Source organism: Trichomonas vaginalis, chromosome III (genome assembly GCF_026262505.1).
Source record: "Trichomonas vaginalis G3 chromosome III, whole genome shotgun sequence".
Lineage (NCBI taxonomy): Eukaryota > Parabasalia > Trichomonadida > Trichomonadidae > Trichomonas > Trichomonas vaginalis.
The window spans coordinates 2,135,684-2,157,644 of NC_067205.1; the positions used below are offsets into that span (position 1 = coordinate 2,135,684).

At 33.7% G+C, this 21,961-nt stretch overlaps 11 protein-coding genes across 11 annotated transcripts, besides 1 other annotated feature; 8 read left to right on the forward strand and 3 right to left on the reverse strand.

The window, feature by feature from the left end:
* Window positions 1-181: 181 nt before the first annotated feature.
* Window positions 182-1,219, forward strand: TVAGG3_0625090 (protein ubiquitination; the record flags this gene model as incomplete). Its single annotated transcript, XM_001307630.1, has 1 exon — window positions 182-1,219. One exon carries the CDS (start codon window positions 182-184, stop codon window positions 1,217-1,219), a length of 1,038 nt encoding a protein of 345 aa, XP_001307631.1.
* Window positions 1,220-1,412: 193 nt separating this feature from the next.
* On the reverse strand, window positions 1,413-1,838 carry TVAGG3_0625100 (histone H2B; the record flags this gene model as incomplete). Its single annotated transcript, XM_001307631.1, has 1 exon — window positions 1,446-1,646. One exon carries the CDS (start codon window positions 1,644-1,646, stop codon window positions 1,446-1,448), a length of 201 nt encoding a protein of 66 aa, XP_001307632.1.
* A 619-nt stretch (window positions 1,839-2,457) lies between these two features.
* Window positions 2,458-2,891, forward strand: TVAGG3_0625110 (histone H2A; the record flags this gene model as incomplete). The annotated part of the gene is made up of 1 exon (XM_001307632.2): window positions 2,458-2,877. The coding sequence occupies one exon, from the start codon at window positions 2,458-2,460 to the stop codon at window positions 2,875-2,877; it is 420 nt and encodes a 139-aa protein (XP_001307633.1).
* Window positions 2,892-3,520: 629 nt separating this feature from the next.
* On the forward strand, window positions 3,521-5,938 carry TVAGG3_0625120 (serine-type endopeptidase protein; the record flags this gene model as incomplete). Its single annotated transcript, XM_001307633.1, has 1 exon — window positions 3,521-5,938. One exon carries the CDS (start codon window positions 3,521-3,523, stop codon window positions 5,936-5,938), a length of 2,418 nt encoding a protein of 805 aa, XP_001307634.1.
* A 1,250-nt stretch (window positions 5,939-7,188) lies between these two features.
* TVAGG3_0625130 (F-box only protein family) lies at window positions 7,189-9,910 on the reverse strand (the record flags this gene model as incomplete). Its single annotated transcript, XM_001307634.1, has 1 exon — window positions 7,240-9,792. One exon carries the CDS (start codon window positions 9,790-9,792, stop codon window positions 7,240-7,242), a length of 2,553 nt encoding a protein of 850 aa, XP_001307635.1.
* Window positions 9,911-12,156: 2,246 nt separating this feature from the next.
* On the forward strand, window positions 12,157-13,742 carry TVAGG3_0625140 (XAA-PRO dIpeptidase family; the record flags this gene model as incomplete). The annotated part of the gene is made up of 1 exon (XM_001307635.2): window positions 12,173-13,516. The coding sequence occupies one exon, from the start codon at window positions 12,173-12,175 to the stop codon at window positions 13,514-13,516; it is 1,344 nt and encodes a 447-aa protein (XP_001307636.1).
* A 127-nt stretch (window positions 13,743-13,869) lies between these two features.
* On the forward strand, window positions 13,870-15,277 carry TVAGG3_0625150 (glycosyltransferase family; the record flags this gene model as incomplete). The annotated part of the gene is made up of 1 exon (XM_001307636.2): window positions 14,499-15,101. One exon carries the CDS (start codon window positions 14,499-14,501, stop codon window positions 15,099-15,101), a length of 603 nt encoding a protein of 200 aa, XP_001307637.1.
* Window positions 15,278-16,878: 1,601 nt separating this feature from the next.
* Window positions 16,879-17,697, forward strand: TVAGG3_0625160 (phage tail repeat-like family; the record flags this gene model as incomplete). Its single annotated transcript, XM_051240520.1, has 1 exon — window positions 16,879-17,697. One exon carries the CDS (start codon window positions 16,879-16,881, stop codon window positions 17,695-17,697), a length of 819 nt encoding a protein of 272 aa, XP_051087107.1.
* Window positions 17,698-17,836: 139 nt separating this feature from the next.
* TVAGG3_0625170 (uncharacterized protein) lies at window positions 17,837-18,199 on the forward strand (the record flags this gene model as incomplete). Its single annotated transcript, XM_001307637.1, has 1 exon — window positions 17,837-18,199. The coding sequence occupies one exon, from the start codon at window positions 17,837-17,839 to the stop codon at window positions 18,197-18,199; it is 363 nt and encodes a 120-aa protein (XP_001307638.1).
* An 18-nt stretch (window positions 18,200-18,217) lies between these two features.
* On the forward strand, window positions 18,218-18,460 carry TVAGG3_0625180 (serine threonine-protein phosphatase family; the record flags this gene model as incomplete). The annotated part of the gene is made up of 1 exon (XM_001307638.1): window positions 18,218-18,460. The coding sequence occupies one exon, from the start codon at window positions 18,218-18,220 to the stop codon at window positions 18,458-18,460; it is 243 nt and encodes an 80-aa protein (XP_001307639.1).
* Window positions 18,461-18,464: 4 nt separating this feature from the next.
* On the reverse strand, window positions 18,465-19,313 carry TVAGG3_0625190 (uncharacterized protein; the record flags this gene model as incomplete). The annotated part of the gene is made up of 1 exon (XM_001307639.1): window positions 18,465-19,313. One exon carries the CDS (start codon window positions 19,311-19,313, stop codon window positions 18,465-18,467), a length of 849 nt encoding a protein of 282 aa, XP_001307640.1.
* Window positions 19,314-19,772: 459 nt separating this feature from the next.
* Window positions 19,773-21,961: part of a mobile genetic element that runs on past the window's edge.

Below are 21,961 nucleotides of genomic sequence, written 5' to 3' on the forward strand. Positions count from 1 at the left end.
GGATGATTTGGGACCTTTTTGCCATTGTCGAGTAAAGACCAGAAAAATAATCCAAAAATTTTGTACAATAATTGAATTTTTCATTAAATATTCCAATTCGAAAAATTACTAGTATATAGATAGCATTCGTAAATCAACAAAAGAAGATTTTGTGACTTTTGACTAGTTCATCTCACTTCAGATGAGTTCAATTGATTATGGCACTTATGCAAAAGATTTTAGTAATTGGTACAATAATGAAGATTTTTATGAGTTAAGGACAGTATCAGACCTTTGTAAAATCTTTGATTTATGCAAATTTTCAACTAATCAATTTATTCAAGCATTTACTATTATCAGCAAGAAATTTAGTAGTACTGAAGTAGCTACTATTTCTCAACATGTTTACTTACAAAGTTTTGTAAGTAAAGAATCTGCTTTTGAAGCTTTAGACTTTATTTCTAAAATAACAAACAATGAATCAATAAACGGCATATTAAATTACTTAAAATCCAATACAGTTAAGAACGGCAAGAACAAGAAATACTTATTACAATGTGATATCTCCCCTGACTCTTTTGATAAAATATATAATATCCTATCTAATGCATGCGAAGAAGGAGATTATGAGACAATCAAATTTGCATTTAAAAATGGATATAGCAAAGTATCAACAAATGAAGATGGTGAATATGAATATTTTGACTCAACACTTCTTTTTGCAGCCCATCAACGAAATGACTTTGAATTAGTTAAACAACTAAGTATTTTCTCAGATATTTGTACACGAAATAGTCTTGAAGCTGTTAAATGTAAATACTCTCACCTTGATGTTGGTGTCACTCCTGATAAAATGTACTGTAAATCACCCCTTCATTATGCAGCATTAAATGTCAATGTTGAAGTTGTAAAATATATATGCTCTATTAAAAAAATCAATATCAATCTTCAAGATATGCTTGGATCAACACCTCTTCATTATGGCGCACTTAACAGAAATGTCGATGTCATCAAATTCCTTTGTTCTCTTAAAGGAATTAATAAAAGTGTTGTTGACTATCAAAAGAAGACTCCTCTTCATTATGCTGTACTTATAAATAATGTAGAAGTTGTTAAATATCTCTGTTCACTGCCAGAAATTGATATTAATGCAGAAGATAATGATGGCTTCACTGCTCTTCATTACGCTGTCGAAAATGATAATGTTGAAATTATTGATATTCTTTCTAAGAAGAAATAGTTTGATATTTATATAATTCCAATATTGATGAAAAACGATTTTATAGATATTATAAAAATATATTGTATTATATGTTTCATATAACATATTTCAAATAGCGCAAAAGTTATCTTTGATTATTATTATTATCATAATAAAAGAAGAAATTCATTCTACAATAAATGGAATGACTCAGTAAACAAAAAAAATTATGTTTGTGATAAAAAGACATAATCTATAACAAATTTTACTCAGCGTTGAACTTAGCGACAGCCTTGCCACTTTCTGAGACGGCATGCTTAGCAAGATCGCCTGGAAGAACAAGACGAACAGCTGTCTGAACTTCGCGGGAACCGAGTGTGTTACGTTCGTTCATATCGACAAGACGAGCGCCTTCCTGGGCGATACGTTCGAAGATATCTGTAACGAAGGAGTTCATAACCATCATAGCCTTGTTGGAAATACCGATATCTGGGTGGACCTGCTTAAGAACTTTGAAGATGTAGGAGGAGAATGTTTCAGCACGCTTCTTGTGGCGGAGCTTCTTATCCTGCTTGGCAGCGTTGGCAGCATCGACGCCCTCGACGGCTGGCTTCTTCTCTGTTGGTGTTTTTATCTCATACCGAAAAGAGGAATAAGGAAAAGTGACATTTGGCGCCAATTTTAAATTATAAATAAAAATGCATTTTATTAATAAATTTAATATTTAAATAACATTTAAATTAGAGTTTGTTAAATAAAATAAAAGATTTAATAATATTTAAATTTAAGAAAAATTTTTCGGTGCCATAGGAAGAATTGGAGGGTGTGAGATACTATTACATGCTATAGTACTCACACCCTCCAATTACCAATCATAAAATCTTTTTTTTATTATTATTATTTTTAAACTTTTTACCATCAATATATTTTTAATTTTAAACTCTATTTTACAGCAATACTTTTTTCACCAAAAAATCATAATATATAGTATTTAAAATTGGCGCCAAATTTAATGTTTTGTGTCACTTTTTGTCACTTTTCCTTATTCCTCTTTTCGGTACGGAACACTCTGTTGGTGTTTTAGAGGCTGGCTTCTTTGAAGACATTCTAAATAATGATCACTTTTTCGGCGCCATGGCTAGTGTATCGTCCTACGAAAATTGAGTGGTTCAAAATGGCATTTTTCAAATTTTTGGAAAATGCCGTTTTGGACCTTTGATAATTTCAATAACGCAGTTACTTTTTGGCGGTATATTTTATGAGTTCATTATTTCATAATGCCAGCTAAGAAAGGTGTTAAGAAGACAGCAACAAAGACAGCCGTTGATGGCGAACGCCAGCATCCAAAGACACGTTCATCTCGTGCCGGTCTTCAGTTCCCTGTCGGCCGTCTTCACAGATTCCTCCGTGAAGGCCGTTATGGTGAGCGTGTCGGTGCCGGTGCTCCAGTTTTCATGGCTGCTGTTCTCGAATATCTTACAGTCGAAGTTCTCGAACTTGCAGGTAACGCTGCTCGTGATAACAAGAAGACACGTATCTCTCCACGTCACATCATGCTTGCCGTTCGTAACGATGAAGAATTGAACCAATTACTCTCCAACATCACAATCGCTTCTGCAGGTGTTGTTCCACACATCCACAAAGTTCTTCTCGGCAATCCAAAGAAGGGCAAGGATGCTTCCCAAACTCAGGAATAAACTGTTATTTTATATTCTTTCAAATACAAAAGTATTATTTAAAGCAAATTGGGAATAAGTCCGATTTGATATAATCATTACAGGAATGTTTCAATTGCTCCAGGAAGGAGCTATAGAAATATTTATCAGAATGAAGATTTAAGAAAATAAAAATGAAATACTAATTAATAAGTAGAAAAATACAATGAAATTATTATACTTCTCTATGTGATGAGATCCTTTCAGTAGATTTACAGATTTGAAATAATTACGAATAAAAGAATTGATAATTATGAATTCCACCTTTATTTGAGATAGATATTCGAGTAATTTATGTAAAAAGTCTAAATCGTCTTGTTTTAAAATTCAAAAAAATTATGATTTTGGTTTTTTATCTTAATTTTCATAGTTATTTCACTTATTTTTCCAAATCCAATTTTTTTTGGAATCTTAATATTTAGTTTTATCCCTTGATATCTTTTAGTATTATATAAAAACATAGAATTATCCATTTAAAATCGAAATTGCAAATTAAAATCTGAATCCGGCAAATTTCAAAAATCAAAAGTAAAATTTACCTGTAATGTTGATGATCAGATTACAAATACTAAGATAGAAAAGAGTTTTTCATCGATGCCTAAATTGAGAAGTTTACATAATATTTATGCTTTTTGTTTTATTTTCCTTTTCTTTATCATGGACTCCGACAGATCCTCTTTTTAATAAGCAATTTCCCCTCAAAAATACCGGACAATTCAATGGTATATCTGGGAATGATATTCGAATTTTCAATTTTTGGAACACCTTAAAGTTAGGAGAAAATGTTCCAGTAGCAGTCATATCAGATGGTTGCTTTTATGAACATGAGGATTTAAAGGATAACTTCGATTTAAACCATTCTTGGAATTACTATTCTTGGGAAAATGACCCGAAACACAATCAAACATATCGCGGTACCCAACTTGCCAGTATCATTTCTTCCAAATCCAACAATATTTGCACTGTTGGCGTCGCTCCAAATTCAACATTCTCTTGTCTCAATATCGATAACGAAAACAAAACACGCTCAAATATTCTCGATGCATTAAGTCGCGACAATCGTTACTTTCGTGTAAAATTACTCGGTACAGTTGAAAAATGCAAAAATGTCTGTCGCCACGAAGAATTTGATGAAGAATTACATGATATACTCATGAGAGCAGATCCAGGAGTAAACTTTGTTGCTCCTGCCGGCGCAGATGCCTTCAGAGGAGGAGATACGAACTTCTTCCCTCTAAATCGAGATCCTCGCGTTATAGTTGTCTCAGACCTCACACACAGAAATGCTCACTCATCATGGTCCAACCGTGGAACGTCAATATTAGTTAATGCGCCCGTTGGCGGAAGTTCATCATTCGATAGTATCATGTATCCTTCAAGTCCTAGCTTATCACATACCGACAAAAAAGGATGTACGGACGATACAGATCCTGTTGGCGCAGGTGCTGCCTACGTAGCAGGTGTCGTAGCTTTAATGGTACAAACAAATCCAAGTTTGACATGGCGCGATATACAATACATGCTTGCAATTACATCCTCCAAGAACAATCCTAACCATCACAGCTGGGTGACAAACAAAGCCGGCTACCATTACTCACATTTCTACGGATTTGGCACAATAGCTGCTGATTGGCTACACCAAATGTGCAAGGAATGGAAGAAGATCCCAGACCAAGTCAATTCCCAAGGCTACGTAGAAACAAATGAGAATGTTCCTACGATGCATAAAGGTTCACTTGACATCAAAATCGATGTAAACTCAAAAATTATTTTTATCGAATATGTCCAGATACAAGTTAACATCGACGTAAAAGACGCATCATTATTAAGAATGAAGCTCACATCACCTTCCGGTACTACAATGTTCTTCAAAGCGACTTCGATTTCAGATGATTCTCCACATTCAATCGTTTTGACATACACAATACGAGGATTCCTCGGAGAATCAGCTGCTGGTAGCTGGATGTTGCACATTGTATCAGATTCAATCGGAAGCGAGTCACTTCTGAAGAATGTTAAATTAGACGTCTTCGGAATGACAAGTACACCTAGCACTGTGAAGGTTCCAACACGATCTGGAGAAAATCCATATCAAGAGCTCTCAAAAGAAAGAAAAGCTACGATTGTTTTAGATGAAACAGAAACATTATGCCTTACAAACTTCACAGTTAACGTTTCATCGAATGCAACAAACAAAGCCAACATATACATGGCAACACCAGACAAAGCTCAAAGGTGGCCAGTAATAGACCAAATTTCCATTCCTTCTGATACACAGGCGACATCAGTTGACTTACACTTACCGTGCTTCTTCACTGACAAGTCGAAGATGAAGCTAGTCCTAGAAGATATGGAGTCAGGAGTTTGGACTGACGCAGATATCACAATTCAGAACACAAAACTTGACTTAATTCTGCTGAAACCAGAACGTTACCAGGTAATTAAGTCAACCGTCCCCACTGAAGGAGATAGGGATCAAGCGATTGTAGATTTTGAGATTGTTCCTGCGATGCAAATGCCTTACTGGCTTGATGGAAGTTATGCACAGCGCGCTCGTGTATCGTTGTTGGATATGGAGACGAATAATGTCATTTTCAGAGCAGATGCGGACATGAAAAATGAGATAATCATACATTACAACGGAACTCATTGCCCAAAGTGCCTTCTTGGCGTTGTACCGTCCTGGCACCACGACATGAACGACTGCCTGACGATGCTTCAGCCAATTTCGATTTTATCGTATTGGGATACTGAACCGGAAAAGTGGATTTTGCCACTTAACGATTACTGCCCCATCCCGCCTGGCGTAATGACACCAACTCCAACGCCTCTGCCGACACCTTCACCAAATCCATCTGCATCTCTGACGCCTTTACCAACAATAACGCCAGATAAGCACCAGAATAAGCCAGCCATATACACTGGAGGCGCATTTGTCGGGTTCTTTGCAATCTTCCTCGGCGTTTTCATGTTCGTTTCGAAGAGAAAGAAAGTTGCTCTTCATGATAAATCATTGCTTCATGAAGATAATGATTTTGCTTAATTATTTAACTTGTATTAATGCTGTAATTATAAACTACTGTATTCTTCATATACTGTAACCCGGATGGAATAGCAATCGTTATTTTTTTTATCCAAAAAACATCATTGGAAATAAAAAATAACCGTTTTCAGAAAAATTTTCGAAACATTTGAATAGTTTACATTGAAAAGTGAATTGATATCTATCATTCAAAAAATCGAAACTTTACATGACAAATCATTGCCTCACTTAAGTAGTAGCGATCTATAGTTAGAATAATCATTAATATTTGATTTTTTTTATATATCCTAACAACGACGAACAGAATCTGATTATCTATAGAATTTTGACCATCTAGTTTATGTTCAAAAGAATCTGTTACGATACGAATACATGAAACAGAAAACGAATGCAAAACAACCAATATTGAACAAATTTGAGTTCTCAAAAATTGTAATATATTATTTAAATAAATTGGGATCATCTAGAAAAGCATAGTTTCATTGAAACATACTGAATTCGATAATAGCAATCAAAAAATAATGAATTCAATGGAAAAATTTTATATCAAAAATTCAAACGTGCGACCAAAGTTTATAGGAATATATGATACAATTTTATTTGATAAACATCAAAAATTGTGAGAATATGTGAACATTTTAGAAAAATTTGAGGCATAAAAGAGGATTTTATTGACCACAACACTTTTTAAAATTAAGATATATAAAATGTAGATATTTGAGAATTATAAAAGACGATTACCTGTCATCAATTTTTCAAAAGGATTTGATAGTACTCATTGAAATAACTTCTCTGCAAAATTTTTCTCAATTTTATATCTGAATAATAGTTCTATGACTATTTGCGACTATATATAAATCAATCTAATTGAGAATAAATTGGTCTGGATAGTATTCAAAATTCACAATAAGGAGAATTTTGAATATTTTATATTAAAACTTCCAATTTATTTTATTTCTTAATTTTTTTTGAGATTTTTCATAACTTCACTTTTTACTATTTTATGACGGTGGTTTTGAGATCATAATCTATTAATGACAAGTATAACAGATATCAAATAAAATCCAATTTATCCTTACTTTTACATATCAGTAATCTGAAATCATATGGTTATTTTCCAGTTATATCTATTGGAATATTACTACTTGCCACAACAAACTCATATTCCAAACAAATTTAAAGCGATTTACGACTAAATTTTTCGAACATGATGATATATGCGGGAAAATTAATGGAGGGTTTCCAGAAACAATTACAAAAACGTAAACTATTAAACTCACAACATAAATATTTATAAACAATTAGATGATTAAAGATACATTACAGTCTGATTCTATTTTATCAAGCTTTGGATCTGATCCATTTGACAAAAGGACCGCAGCATCAGAATGACCCTTAGCCGAAATACTACTAATTCTATGGGATCCAGTTCCAGAAACAATTACAGCAGCTCTTCCATTTTTATTGAATTTTGAAGATGAAATCGACGAATTCTTACATTGCTGAAGAACTACACCTGCTATTTGGCATTTATTGACATTGATATTCTCTACCTGCATCTGTTCCGAAGTGTCAGCATAAATTGCGCATTTTCCAGCCTCTTCAAAGCTTTCATTTTTGGAGGAGAGCTTACTTTTAGACAAAACAACCAAAGAACTCTCTCCTTTTGTTCTTTTATACGTACATCCCTTTGAATTAATTGTTGCTCCCAATCTAGCTTCAGCCGCGCACATATTCTCCTTAAATGTTGTTTTATTAATATCAACACACGAGTTATCAGATACTAATATTCCGCATTGGCATTTTTCTACACAGCAATTTTCTATATCTCCTTTTGTTTTGTTTCCAACAACTTGTAACGCACTCCTGCAACCTGAGAGAGTGTCTGTTCTCAATTTCGCATAGCTCTTTCCCATGCAGATGATACCATTCGATATCAGTTTCGAGTGACGTAAAGTTGTTACACTTTTATTCAGCAACAAAATTGCTGATTGTTTGTTGTCTGAAAGAGAGCAGTTATCTACTGACGCCTGTCCTTTATCGATGCAAATGATGCCGCACGCGTTATCTTTGATCTCAGTGTTTTGGAACTTCCCTTTGCAGCCTCTGATTTCGAAAGCGACAATTCCATTTCCGTTGGATTTCGAATCCGAAATTTCGGCTTCTGATTGGGAGAGAACGAGGCCGGCGTTTCTGTTATTGAGCAGAGAGACTTTGTTTAGGATAATGGAAGTGGAATTGTTGGCATCAATGCCGCTGATCCCGGATTTTTCGATAATTACGTTATTTAAGTTCAATTTTTTGATTCCGGATGTATATATTCCATCTTCACCACTTCCTTTGATATCTGTGTTTTTAATAGTAAGTTCTGTTTTGTTTTCGGCTGAAATTGATGTTTTCTGAATATTTTGGAATTTTGAACCGTCAATTTCGGTTTTACATGGGCCATCAATGATGATACCACATAGTAATGAATCAAATGTTGCTTTTGATATGTTTAGAGCTGAACTTCCTTGGATATAGATTCCTCCATCGGTTCCGATAAAGGAATCGTCAGAGGATTTGACGCGAACATCATCTTGGAAGTATAATAATGAGGGTTGACCGCATGAAATGTACTTGTTTTGTGATAAATAAAGAGAAGATTTTTCAAATGCTTTAATTGCAGGTCCTTTGCAGTAGGAAATGCTCATATTCATTATGGATGGAATAGAATTTGAATATGAGATGATTCCACACCCTTCACACCCCTCAATATTACTAGATTTTATCAAAATTGTTCCGCTTGAACCGATTTCCATTCCATTTTCGCCGCATCCCGTTATAGAACATCCATCACATAGCAGATTCGATTTCTCCTTGCAGAGAAAACCACTCTTTTGGTTACATGTGATTACACACCGAGAAAATTTGGCCGTAGAATAGCCGCATAGCACTACGCCACTTGAAGACGATTCATTTATTTTGCAATCTTCAGCAGAAATCATCGAGTTTTCAAAAGCAAAAATTGGTGGCGCTTTTACAGAGGAAAAACTAGTTCTAAATATATGAGAAATAGATTCCGAGGATAGAACTATTGCAGGAGCGTATTCGGATGTAACGAAGCAGTCGGTTAATCGTAAAGATCCATTTTCAACGTAAATTGCGGAATGGATTTCAGAGTATTTTTGGCAAATTTTGAAACCTTTGATTGAAACACCTATGGAATTTACGATTAAAGTATGATTTGTTCCTGGTGCGAGTAAAATAACCTCGCCTTGAGCGATCAAGCTAATTGGCTTCTTTATAACCAATTCAACTTGGTAAAACCCAGATGGTATTATAATTTGAGAGTTTTCCGGGGCATTTTCCACAATATTTTGTAAATCATTATTTTCATTTGAAGGTGTTTGATAGTTTTGGTATTCTATTTCAGGAAACGGCGTAATTTTAATGATATTTGCATTATTTTGAATGTCAGATTTCGTTTTTTTAGGAGACTTAGAATTTTTCGGAGATTTTAGCTTCTTAAATGACTTCTTTGATGGACTTTTCTTTGTAAAAGCTATTTTCCTTTTGATTTTAGTTTTCCCTTCTATTGAATTTCCTTCTGTTGTGAAATTATCATCTGATGATAAGGTCAGCGCTTTAGATCTTCTGAATTCGGAGCTAAAATCACCAGATAATGTTGGGGCATCACGTGAATTCGTATTTGTTTTTAAGTCTAACGTTCTAGCTTTCTTTCGAATTATCTTTTTTCCTTTTTTTAACATTTTTACAGGAGGCAGTTGATCAACAGAACCTTCCTGGGTCTTAGTATCCTTAGTTTTGGTTGTTTTTTTGCGTACTTTCTTCACTTTCTTTCGTCCAGTCATTTTTCAATATAAAATTTTTTAAGGATACCCTTACGTGTCAGATTTTTTGCGCATACGAAGAAGTCATGCTAGACATGAGCTATAAACCTGAAATTTTAGCAACATATTTAAAACTTTTTAAACTACAATACACTTTAATATCCAAGAACAAAAATATTCTTTTTAGAAATTACATAATTATTTTATGTGAAATCTATATAAAAACATATTTTGCGAGCGTAACTTTTTTCTTTATAAGCACCTTATATGACTGATAAACTGTGAAGGCACATAATTGTTAATTCATAGAGTTGATATGTTTCCAAAATTGAGAGGAAATTTGAAAATTGAATACCCTTTCAATTCAATTTTCAAAAGATATCAGCTCCTTCAATAATTGAAGGACGATTTTGATCATTTGCTCTTAAAACAAGTATGCCATGGAGAAAAAAGTTACGCTCGCAAATCTGAAATATAACTATCATATAAAAAAATTAAATTTCTAATTTTTTACTCTATAGATATTATTGGCCATTTGTGTAATGCATAAAAGTTTATGTCATATGCATACATTTGGAAGTATGGGAGACGAGGGAAATTACTTCTATGAGGCACTAGGATTTTTAAAAATTTCTCTATCGGACTCACCATTCAATTTCTCGAAAATTAAAAAAAATCAATAATAGCTAAAATGTATTATGCATAACAAATTTTAATGTTACACGGTATTTTTTGAACTTCATGACATGAATTTTCTTTATATTATTTTTTTTTTGGATTTTCTATGATTTATGCGATAGGCTGGAACAACATTGTAAGTGCAATGATATCATTTATAGAGAAATCTAAAACTTCAGCATTCAGAACTCGCAACCACAAAAATATTCATTTGCTAAGTAAGTAAAGTTGATTAAGTTCGACACTTAGCTTTTATACGTAAAACCAAGTGTGTATTGTTATTTCTTGTTAAATTATTGAGAAAAAAATAAATTGTAAGAGAAACGATACTGATTATTGAAATAATATTGAGGGTAGCTGCAGATTTCTTCATTAACATGCCGGAAATTTGTTAATCTTGGTTTTCTATCATAAAATCTGTCGAAGAATCTAAAAACGGAGATATGAAATAGAGATCATGTAAATCTAGAGTATCCTGTCAGAAAAATAGACTAAGCATGTAACCCTTTTTTGGTCATAAACACTTTTTACCACTTAGTCATACAGATGATCATTAAATTTAAACGAGCACTTTTTGTCAGAATTTATTCTTTTACAAAGACAGAAGATTTTAGTATTATTTAATATTAGTGCTGTAGCAAAATTCAAAAAACGTGAAAATTCAGTGAATTTGTGAATTCACATTTTTTTTCGACATTTTTCTTGATATATCCATGCACATTAAGAACACAGCTTTGATACGCTTAAAAAGCATATTTCATATGAAATTGTTAAAGAAATAAACAATTTATATAAAAATTGCACTTATGGGCAGTTTAGATATATAATTTATATATAACATATATACAAATCCATAGACAAAGTGCAATAACTACAATGTTGTAGAAAATTACAGCAGAAATACTGACTTTTTGAAGGATAATAAGAATTCTTCTAAATGTTGTATTTTTATAATTTGATTGATTTTTTTTACTATTTCATTAATCTTTTATGAATAATAATTATTTTTAATATATGTGCTATTAAAATTTCAAATTTTGACTAATATATCTAAGTTATCTGAACGAAACATTTAGAAAATATCATACTTACATTGAAATAGCAAGTAGAGCATATTAATAGCAAGTTTCTTGGCTTTATATCTATCATCTATTGTTGTTTGATCAAACAAAATTCACTCTATTATATGGTGTCAATTAATTAAAACAATTTTTAATAGTTATTTATTTAGTGCGAATAAGTGCAAACTCATAAATGAATAACTTAATAGTAGAAATGAATTATCTGATATAAATCTCACATTTTGTCCATCAGAAATACTTTAATTGCATACGCATAACTATTAGTAATACGTCTGGAGTGTCAATTAATAACAATCCCACAACAAGTAAAATTCAGATTTTTATTAAACTTATTTTTTCCTAAAAGTTTTCTCAAATTACTATATATACATATGTGGATAAAATAATAGTAATATTGTAAAAAATTAGATAATTTTTTTTATTTGAGAACCTCTCAAAAGTTCATTCAATTTATCAATTGTTTCAGTTTGATGTATATTCATTTCTGGAGCCTAAAACTTTAGCAATCATGACAATATCATATTCTCTTTCTAACTACGCAATGTAAGGGTATCCTTAAAAGAAAATCCGCCGTAAACTATTGAAAATAAAAAATTTCTAAAGGGATTAAAAATCTCACTTTTTTCTGGAGTTCGAAAAATATGACTCAAACAGCTGATCTTATCAATCGTCCATTCCCAAAGCCAGAGACAATCGCTGAGCAGAGGAAGAAGGTTCTTGAATACCTTCGTGGAAAGGTTGACGGTGGCGCAATTTTGATTAAAGGTCTTGTTGATCAATACCGCCCACGCAGCGACCAAGACCCATACTTCCGCCAAGATTCAAACTTCTGGTACATCACTGGTGTCAACATTCCAGGATGCGAAGTCTTTGTCGACATTAAGACTGGCAAAACAGTTCTTTTCTATCCAGAACAGGAAGAAGACTTCGAAATGTGGGCAGGCCCACAACCAACACTCGCAGATATTCGAGAGAAATATCAATTAGACGAGGTTCTTCTCGTCACAGAAAAAGAAAAATTCCTCAAAGAGTCAGGAATCACTAAATTCTACAACTGGGACGATCCAATCCTCGTCGAGACATTTGAAGAGGTCCGCCAGTGCAAACTCGATGGAGAAATCGAGATAATGAAGTACTCAGCCGAAATTAACAATTTAGCCTACCGCAGAGTTCTTCAGAACCTCAAACCAGGCATGTTTGAGTTCCAAGTCGAAGCAGAAATGCAATACGTCTACTACAACCATAGTTGCTACGCTTCTCCATTCCAAATGACAGTTTGCTCCGGCCCACTTTGCGCCATTCTTCACTACCACAAGAAGTCACGCCAGATCCAAGATGGAGACTTAGTTCTCATCGACGCTGGCGGCGAATACGAGATGTATTGCGCAGATAACACAAGAACATACCCCGCATCAGGCAAATTCTCCGACGACCAGAAGGTCATCTACACAGCTGTCCTCAATACGCAAAAGGCAGTCATCAACGCCGCAAAGGCCGGAAAAACATGGGCAGAACTCGCCATGTTGTCTGCCAGGACAATGGCCAAGGATTTGATAGACTGCGGCTTGTTGATTGGAACAATCGACGAGGTCGTCAACTCAGGAGCACTCGAGGCTTTCTATCCACACGGCCTCGGCCACGGAATGGGATTGGATGTACACGAAATCGGCGGCTGGCCAAAGGGAACAACACGTCCGAAGACACCACACATGAGGTACCTCAGAATGGGAAGAACCCTTGAGCCAGGAATGGTAATGACTGTAGAACCAGGCTGCTACTTCGCTCCAGGACTGTACGAGAGAGCACTCGCTGATCCAGAGAGAGCAAAGCACATCAACGCTGACCTCGCAAGGAGATTCCAGAAGACTGTCGGAGGAGTTAGAATTGAAGACGACATCGTCATCACAAAGGACGGATGCTTCGATCTCTCCATCAACATTCCAAAGGAAATCGACGAAATCGAGGCCCTTATGGCTAAGAAATAAGTTTTTCTTTCTTAATTTCTAAAAATCATAGTCATTTTGCCTATCTAACTTTTCTAATCCATTTTAATTTATTTCTTATATGAAATATGCCAAAGGAACACCTTTCGATTGGCTGGACTTTCTCTTATCAAAATCAAACACATTCTTCAAAAATTGAAACAAAAAACCGCCAGGACCCGACAAATTTCAAGGAACCAGAAAAATGTGCTACGTAAATATATTTCCTTTTTTCGATTAAATATTTTATATGATCATGGTATGAGAGGTCATTGTATTATATCAGATATGTAACAAATCCAGGTTTTGCGTCTCCTTTGTCAAAAAAATTGAGGGTGTGTCAGAAAGCGGAAAGTGCACACTTTACTACATGAAAAAATTCGGATCTTCATCGATTTTTTACCTTATACGTCCAACTGAATTAATTGCTATATGTTCTACATTCATAATGCTCACTTCTTTTATTCAGATTCATAATTTCCGACTACAAATATATCATTGGGTTCCTGCTCAAATGGTCGGGCCAAATTTTACAATGGTTAGCGACCATCCTGATATTTTTACCAACATTACGATAAATGGCTCTTATCCAGGTTTATTAAACACAAATTTCTATTTAATGGTAAATAATCAAAAAGAAACAGATTTTGTTAACATAATTAAGCGTAACCCAGTTTATCATTTTGTCCAAATTCATAAATGCTACGTAAATTTTTTCGGACAATTAGTTTTTCAAGATTTCAAATATTTCGAAAGTGATTTGTGGAGAGATCGTCGAGATATAAATTACTATCATGTGGCAGGACATTATCATCATATTTACGCAATAGGTTACGGTGAATGCGAAAGAAACTTTGGTCATACATTGGAAGATCTAGCTCAGCCCCTTTTATTCTTTGTTAAATATCTACCGAAAGAATATACAAGAGATGTATATTTCCTTTTTAATGGGCTTCCATCAACCTATGAAATAATTTTGAAATTGATGGAAATTCCAGAAGAAAGGATCATTAGATTAAAACCGCATTGCTACTATTCATGTGACATATGCTCTACTATTGCAAATCCTATTAGTTTCATTAATGCTTACGGAATTCATTCGAAAAGATTACAGCTATTTTTACATGAAAAGTATAATTTAGACCGAATCAAGCCTACGAGATATGTCTTTATGAATAGAGAATACGATAAGCCTAGATATATCAAAAACATGGATGAAATATTTAATGAGACAAAGAAAGCTTTTCCTGACATAAATTGGGAGAACCAAACAGATATATACAATCTCACTGAAGCTGCTTCGGTGTTTGCGTCTATAAAATTCATGTATTCACCAACCGGATCCAATATTTTCAAATGTTATTTAATGCATCCGTTTTCTGTAATGGTCGTTGTTTCTACAAGATGTGCTGATAACTCAGCAGCAGCAGCTGCAACACATTGCGATATTTTCATGATTATGTATGCTGGAAATCCTTTAGATCACCACCAATGGGGTGGCGCAATTATTGATGTGAAATATGCTATTGAGATGATTAGAAATGGATTGATTTGCTTAAGAGAACGAAAAATTCCAAACATTACTTGAAATTGTGCAAGCAACAACAGGATAATACTAATATTACGCTAAGATTAGTTTATGAGCATAGCTGCTCAAGCATAAGTTTTGCTAATTAGACTGCTTGCCCTGTAAGGTGGACAAAAGTCCTCACAAAACGTATTTTACTAATATGAGAGTGAAATTTTAAAATATAACATCAGTAATTTAGCTATTTAGCTTTGAAATGTCAGATAAAAAATATATAAGCTGCGAGAAGGTCTCCCACACTAAGGGCAAATCGCAAAACCTTCTCATATTAAGTATAGAAGTACTTATATGAGGGAATATAATACAATAGTTTATTAAGTTTGTTCTCGATGTCTATCTTAAATTCATAATGAGTTTCTTTCCAACTTTGAGTATAATGCCTTGCGTACATAAAATATATCTTCTATATGTTAACAGTATAAATAAAATACATTTACCATATAAGTTTGTTGATTAATTAAGCTATTTCAAAACGTCTCATTCATAACTGATATGAAAATGAAGAATATGAGATAATATTTGCATATTACTATGGGTACAAAGTATGTTAGCATTGATATTAATCTCAGATATTGTAAAAAAAAATTAAAAAATAATTAAAATATGAAACTAACTTACAGACATGTATTAGAATATGGTTATGAAAGTTTTGATTTGCTGATTAAAAATTTAGTGAATCTAGCTTTATTGATGAAAATTGAATTGAAAATGCCAGAAACTAAGAAAAATGGCATGAATTGGATAGGAGATCATCCGTATTTGTTTATATTAATATGGGAAATCAATCAAATGATGTAATCAAACAATTTTATTTGTCGAATATTCCATAATTCGTTTCATTCAATATAATTGCAACATACTCGAATAAATTAGAAATAGTGCGAAATATTGAGATTATTCACCGATTCAGAATCCGTCGAATATTCGAGAGTAATGAGAAAACCGAGTATTAATTAATTTCTTTTAATTTTTTTTTAAATTTATTATAAATAAACGATCGACTATTTTAAATGTGGTCATTCATTTCTATCAGCGCGCTCCGCGCGCCGATAGAAATGAACGTGTATATATATATACAAACACCTGGACACATTTCAAAAAGCATTGTAGAATCTGATTTTATTTCTATATTTTATAAAATTAATATATGTTTGTATGGGAAATTCGGGAGATTCAAAACTCAAAAATTAAAACTCGATAATTTTAATATATCTAAAAAAAAAAAAAAAAAAAAAAAAAAAAAGGTAGTGGGGCTTCCAGGCACTTCGTGCCTTCTAGCCCTGATGATGTTTTAGTATCAATGAAGTTCTTATATATACGGGTCTTCCAGGAGCTTTTCACAAATTATATATGTTTTCATGTTTTGTCAAACATGAACGTACATGTTTTGTCAAGACTTCTTCTTCGTAAATGTTTTGTCAAGACTTCTTCGTAAATGTTTTGTCAAACATGAACGTAAATGTTTTGTCAAGACTTCATCGTAATGAGTGTAAAGGACCCAAAAATAATGTTTAGGTGAAGAGGTGAGATCTCACCCGTTTTTTCACCTGTTTTCTCACCCTCATGAATTTTCATGATTTCATCGTAAATGTTTTGTCAAGACTTCTTCTTCGTAATGAGTGTAAAGGACCCAAAAATATAATTTAGGGTAGAAGGTTAGATCTAACCTCTTTTCTAACCTCTTTTCTACCCTCTTGAATTTTCATGATTTCTTCGTAAATGTTTTGTCACTTTTCTGTCACTTTTCAGGAAAAAACATTTTTATTATTATATATAAATGAATTTTACAAAACCACCGTTACCGTTCTTTGGAAATAAGAGTAGATGTAAAGATATTATATTGAGAGAACTTAAGAAACTACCGAATGGTCTAACATTTGTAGATTTGTTCGGTGGAAGTTTCTATATATCCCATTTGTGCCATATAATATTCCCAGACTCAAAGATTATATGCAATGACTTCGACAACTATATGAACCGTCTCAAACATATACCAGATACAAACAATATATTGAAAGAGTTGAAAGAAAAGATACCTATAGGTAAGATGGAACGTATACCATTAGATAAGAAAAATATTGTGAGAGAGGTTTTGAAAAAAGCAGAATATATAGACTGGGATAGTATATCTGCTAGACTATTATATAGTGGTTCTATAAGAGTTCATGACATTGAAACACTTATGTCAAAAGTTTTATATCTTAACTATACAAATGTTTTCAAAGAGGACATAGAAAAATATATTGAGGGTATAGAGTTTGTGAGATGTCATTGGACAGATTTGTATGAAAAATATAAAGACAAGGAAAATGTTTTCTTTATAGTGGACCCACCGTTCTATAACACATGGGATTTTCAATACCAAGTAGACTGGACTTTGAGAGACTCTTTAGAAACTTTAGACGTTTTACATAACCATCCATGCTTTTACTTTACATCCGATAAAAGTGGTTTGGAAACCGTTATGAGATGGTTAGAGGACATACATGACTATGAGTTTAGATATGACAAGATAGAATATGAGAGAGGTCCTATAAACTGGAGAAAGTGTCACAATAAAGAAATTTTATTAGTAAGTAAATGTGGTTTGAAATAGGACTACTTGTTTTAGGTTTTTTCCATTGTGTCATTTATTTCTTTGACGTGGCAGAAAAGTACAGAGAATATGAAGATGAACCAATGCCTGCAAATGTTCAGTATATGTACTCGTAAGAGATATTTTTATCTAATATTAAATGGACGCACAGAACTTAGCGAATGCACAGCAACCTGGACAACCAAACCCAGAGAATATTCCAAATGAAGTTAGAATACAAACTGCAATGGCAAACTATGGTCAAGTGCCAACAGATGTACAAATGCAAACTGCCATGTCAAATGACGCTGCGTTAGGTTTGCCACCATGGTATGCAAATATGAGATGGAAAGAGTTTTATACAAACCCTGAAGTGGGATATAAACAACTTTATGCAGATGACGCGAACACAGGAGTTGACCCAGAATATGTTTTCTACCAGAGGAGAAACAGAATGTATGAGCTCCAGTTAAAGAATGCTATGGAACTCAACAGGAAACGTAAGAGACTAGGCGGACATTAGATTTTTACATATAGTAAAATGGGTTTCTTCAGTAAGATAGGAAACTTCTTCAGAAGAGTTGGAAGAGGTATATGGACTGGAATAAAAACCGTAGGAAGAGGAATTTGGAACGGAGTCAAAAATATTGGTAAAAGAGTAGGTCAGTTCGTTGGTATTATACCTAAAGACCCTGAACCAGAAGAACAAGCTCCTGTTATACAACAGCCTGAACCTGCACCACAGTCTAGTTGGCAACCAAATCCAACACCTCAACCGTATTAAAAAATTATATTTTTACCGTTCGATAGTAGTTGTATATGAAACTAAGTTCTAAGTAAAACGCATGGTATAATGGAATTATTCTTTTTCTTCCATCTGTAGTAAACCATACTTGAAAGTCTGAAATACTTCCACTTGGTGGTTCGTATAACTTTGTAGGTTTTTCGTAAAAGTCATTTGCCAAGCATAAAAAAGAGTTTTGGGCGCCAGAAAATGAAGCATGAACAATAATAGCATCTTGGTCGAAAACATTTTCATATGTTCCATTAGGGTTTTCGACTTCATAAAAGTCTGGGTGTACTGGATATGCTGCAGGCTGATTTAACATCCTCATAAATCTATACCATGCCAAGTTGTTATATTTTGTAGAAATATAAACGTTTTCTCCAAGGTCTTCTATTCTATTGATTTTAACAGTTGCATTTTTCCTGTCATAAATAATATCGAGATGGTATTCTCCTTCGTCAATGTTATACTGTTTTGCATATTCGATATAGATATCGTTTATTTTTTCTTGAAAAGCTTGAAGAGTTGTTTCTAAGTTTACAAGCAAACTAACTTGTAAAAGTTTTCCCTGTTCAAATTTCTCATACATACGTTTTTCTTTGTTATAGTATCGAACTTCAAAACCGACCGTAAATGGGAAAACATGTATGGCTTCTGAAATGAACTTCATTCTACGAAAGCCAATAGCTTTTGTGACAGATGGGTCTCTTAGCCATCTTAATGGGTAGTCAAAACGATAGCCTTCATGCTTTACGGTCTCTGTCTCAAACTTTTGACCGACATTAGTAAAAAGTTCATCTAATGGTTTAGTTGTAGCAACTCTTGAATTTTCTTTTTCTATTGGAAGCATATTTTATCTAGAATAAAAATGTCGAAAGATATTGCTTCCATGAGAGAAATACAACACAACCGACAACTCATTATGCAAGCTCTAAATAAGAACACAACAAACTTTTCAAACTATTCTAAGATATCTGAGTCATTGAAAGAAGGAAACTTAAAACTGACATTAAACCCTTTAACAGATGAGTTTCTATTTCAAGACAAGAAGAACAATACTGTCTGTATAAATCCAACAAAAGGAACTTTAAACGAGAAACCTATAAATGAACTTCTTTTGAAAGCAGATGTTGACAACAAAGCTGACAAAGAATATGTAGACGATGCAATAGCAAAAGAAGAAGAAAGAGCTAACAATGCTTATGCAACAAAAGAACATACTCATCCTGAACTAGCAGACAAAACATATGTTGACAATAAAATGTCAAGTGAAGTGACAAGAGCTGAAAACGAATATTCTAAAAAGACTCATATACATTCTATATCTGAAATAACAGACTTAAACGTTAGCCTTGAAAATAAGGTAGATAAGGGACTTATGGCTAGTGTGTTAGTGAAGAAGGCGGATAAGGAATATGTGGATGAAAAAGATAAAGAAATTATAGAAAGGGTTGACTGGTACCATGAACGGACATCAAAGATTTTAAAAACTAAAGCCGATACAGGATGGGTTTCAGGATGTTTAGACCTTAAAGCAGATAAAACTTATGTTAACGATGAGTTAGAGAAGAAAGCAGATAAGACTCATACACATACAAGTTTTACAACTGTTAGAGCAGACGACATAATACTGAACTTTGACCTTGGTTCAAGTGCACCTTTAGAGAATCCGAGTACAAGCGTAAAAGATACTCTTAACAATTTAGATAAGAGTTGCAGGAACATTGAAAGTCATGCCAGAAACTTTGAAGCATATGAACTACCCGCAATGTTAGATAAGAAAGCAGACAAAACAGAGCTTCAAACATTAAAGACAGAAATACTTCAAACATTATATCCTATAGGCTCTATTTATACGTCAATGAACTCTACCAGACCAGAAGTAGTACTTGGTTTTGGAACTTGGACTCAAATAGTCGACAGGTTTTTGTATTGTGCAAACTCTTCAAAGGAAACAGGTGGAAGTAAAACGATTTCAGGTGAAAATTTACCTGCACATAGTCACTACATAGATTTAAGTACATCTCAAGCAGGTTGGCATAAGCATAGATATTGGGATTGGTCAGCAATGACAAAAGGTAAAGGATATGATGTTAAAGACAACGTTAAGTTTGCTATAAATTGTTACTGGAGTAACACTGAGGGAGGAGGAAACCATACACATCGCGTTTCAGGATATACGCAAACAACGGGACAAAGTAAAGACTACATGCCACCTTACATGACAGTTTACGCATGGTATAGAAATGCTTAGTCGTCATTTTCAACTTCTTTAGCATATTCGTCAGGAGTTGTCTTATATTTGTTAGGAACTGTCTTTGAAAGTATACCACCTTGAACTTTGACAAGTTTGAAACGAGGTCTGACAATAGTAGTTTTATCTTCTGCTTGCAGTGTGTACATTTTGCCATGTTTGCCTAAAACTTCATAATATTCTCTTGTATACTTTCTTCTATTTTTACGAACACGAATGTGAGTACCTGTCGGGTTCCCATTGTTGTCATAGTCAATAGTATTTTCATATGGGTCGCGTTTAGGTATTTCTATTTTTACTTTGTCACCTTTCTGAAGTTTGAAGCCCGGCATTCTTTCTTGTTTGTCTCTTTTGACTAAATTATTAAATATATAGTCTTTCTCTAAGTCAGGGTTATTTTTCATTTCTTCGGGGGAGTGGTTTCCCAAACCTTTTTGTTTACGGCTATTGTAAATATTTAAAACTTGTCTCATCTTTGCCATGGAGAAGTGTCTATATTTGTCGTCATATGACATTTCATTTGCTTCACCACCTTGTGGTTGGTTTAAGTCTCTTAACATTTTTATACAACCGTCAATGACACCAAGAGCAGAATGGTTTTGGTCGACAATGAAATATTGGTTTACATTTTTTGAACGCAGATAGTTTTTTACATCATCTGATTTGAAAGAACTTTCACAGTCAGATGTCAGTTTTGTTGGATGGTATTTGTCAACGAATATTGTCAAAGCTGCTAAGATATCTAAAATATTTTTGGACTGTAATGGTATGGCTTCACAGTATCTTGTGTTTTGACCGACAAATATTAGCCAGTATGGTGGTCCATCTTCTCTATACCTCGGAATGTTTTCCAAGATATCCATAACCAAGCATTTGGTGTTGAACTAAAGATTTTTATCATGAGTGCTTTCTTTGTCGCTTTAGAAACATAGGGGTCCTTGTTTGGATTCGTCATTTTTATCCTATAAGAAATGGGTTTATTTGGCGCATTAGCAGGAGTTGCATCCAGATTTTTGCCCGCAGTGGGAACAATAGCCAGAGGTGTATTTGGAGTTGGAAGGAAGATTTTGAGTACATTAGGTATACTTAAAGAGAAAGCACAACCTATTATACAAACTGTACAGAAAGGTTGGGATGTAGCACGAGATGCAACAAATCTTATTCCAAATCCTGAAACAAGAGGAAAAGTTCAAGATGGATGGACAATGTAGGAAGACAAGCAGGAAACTATTATAACAAAGCAA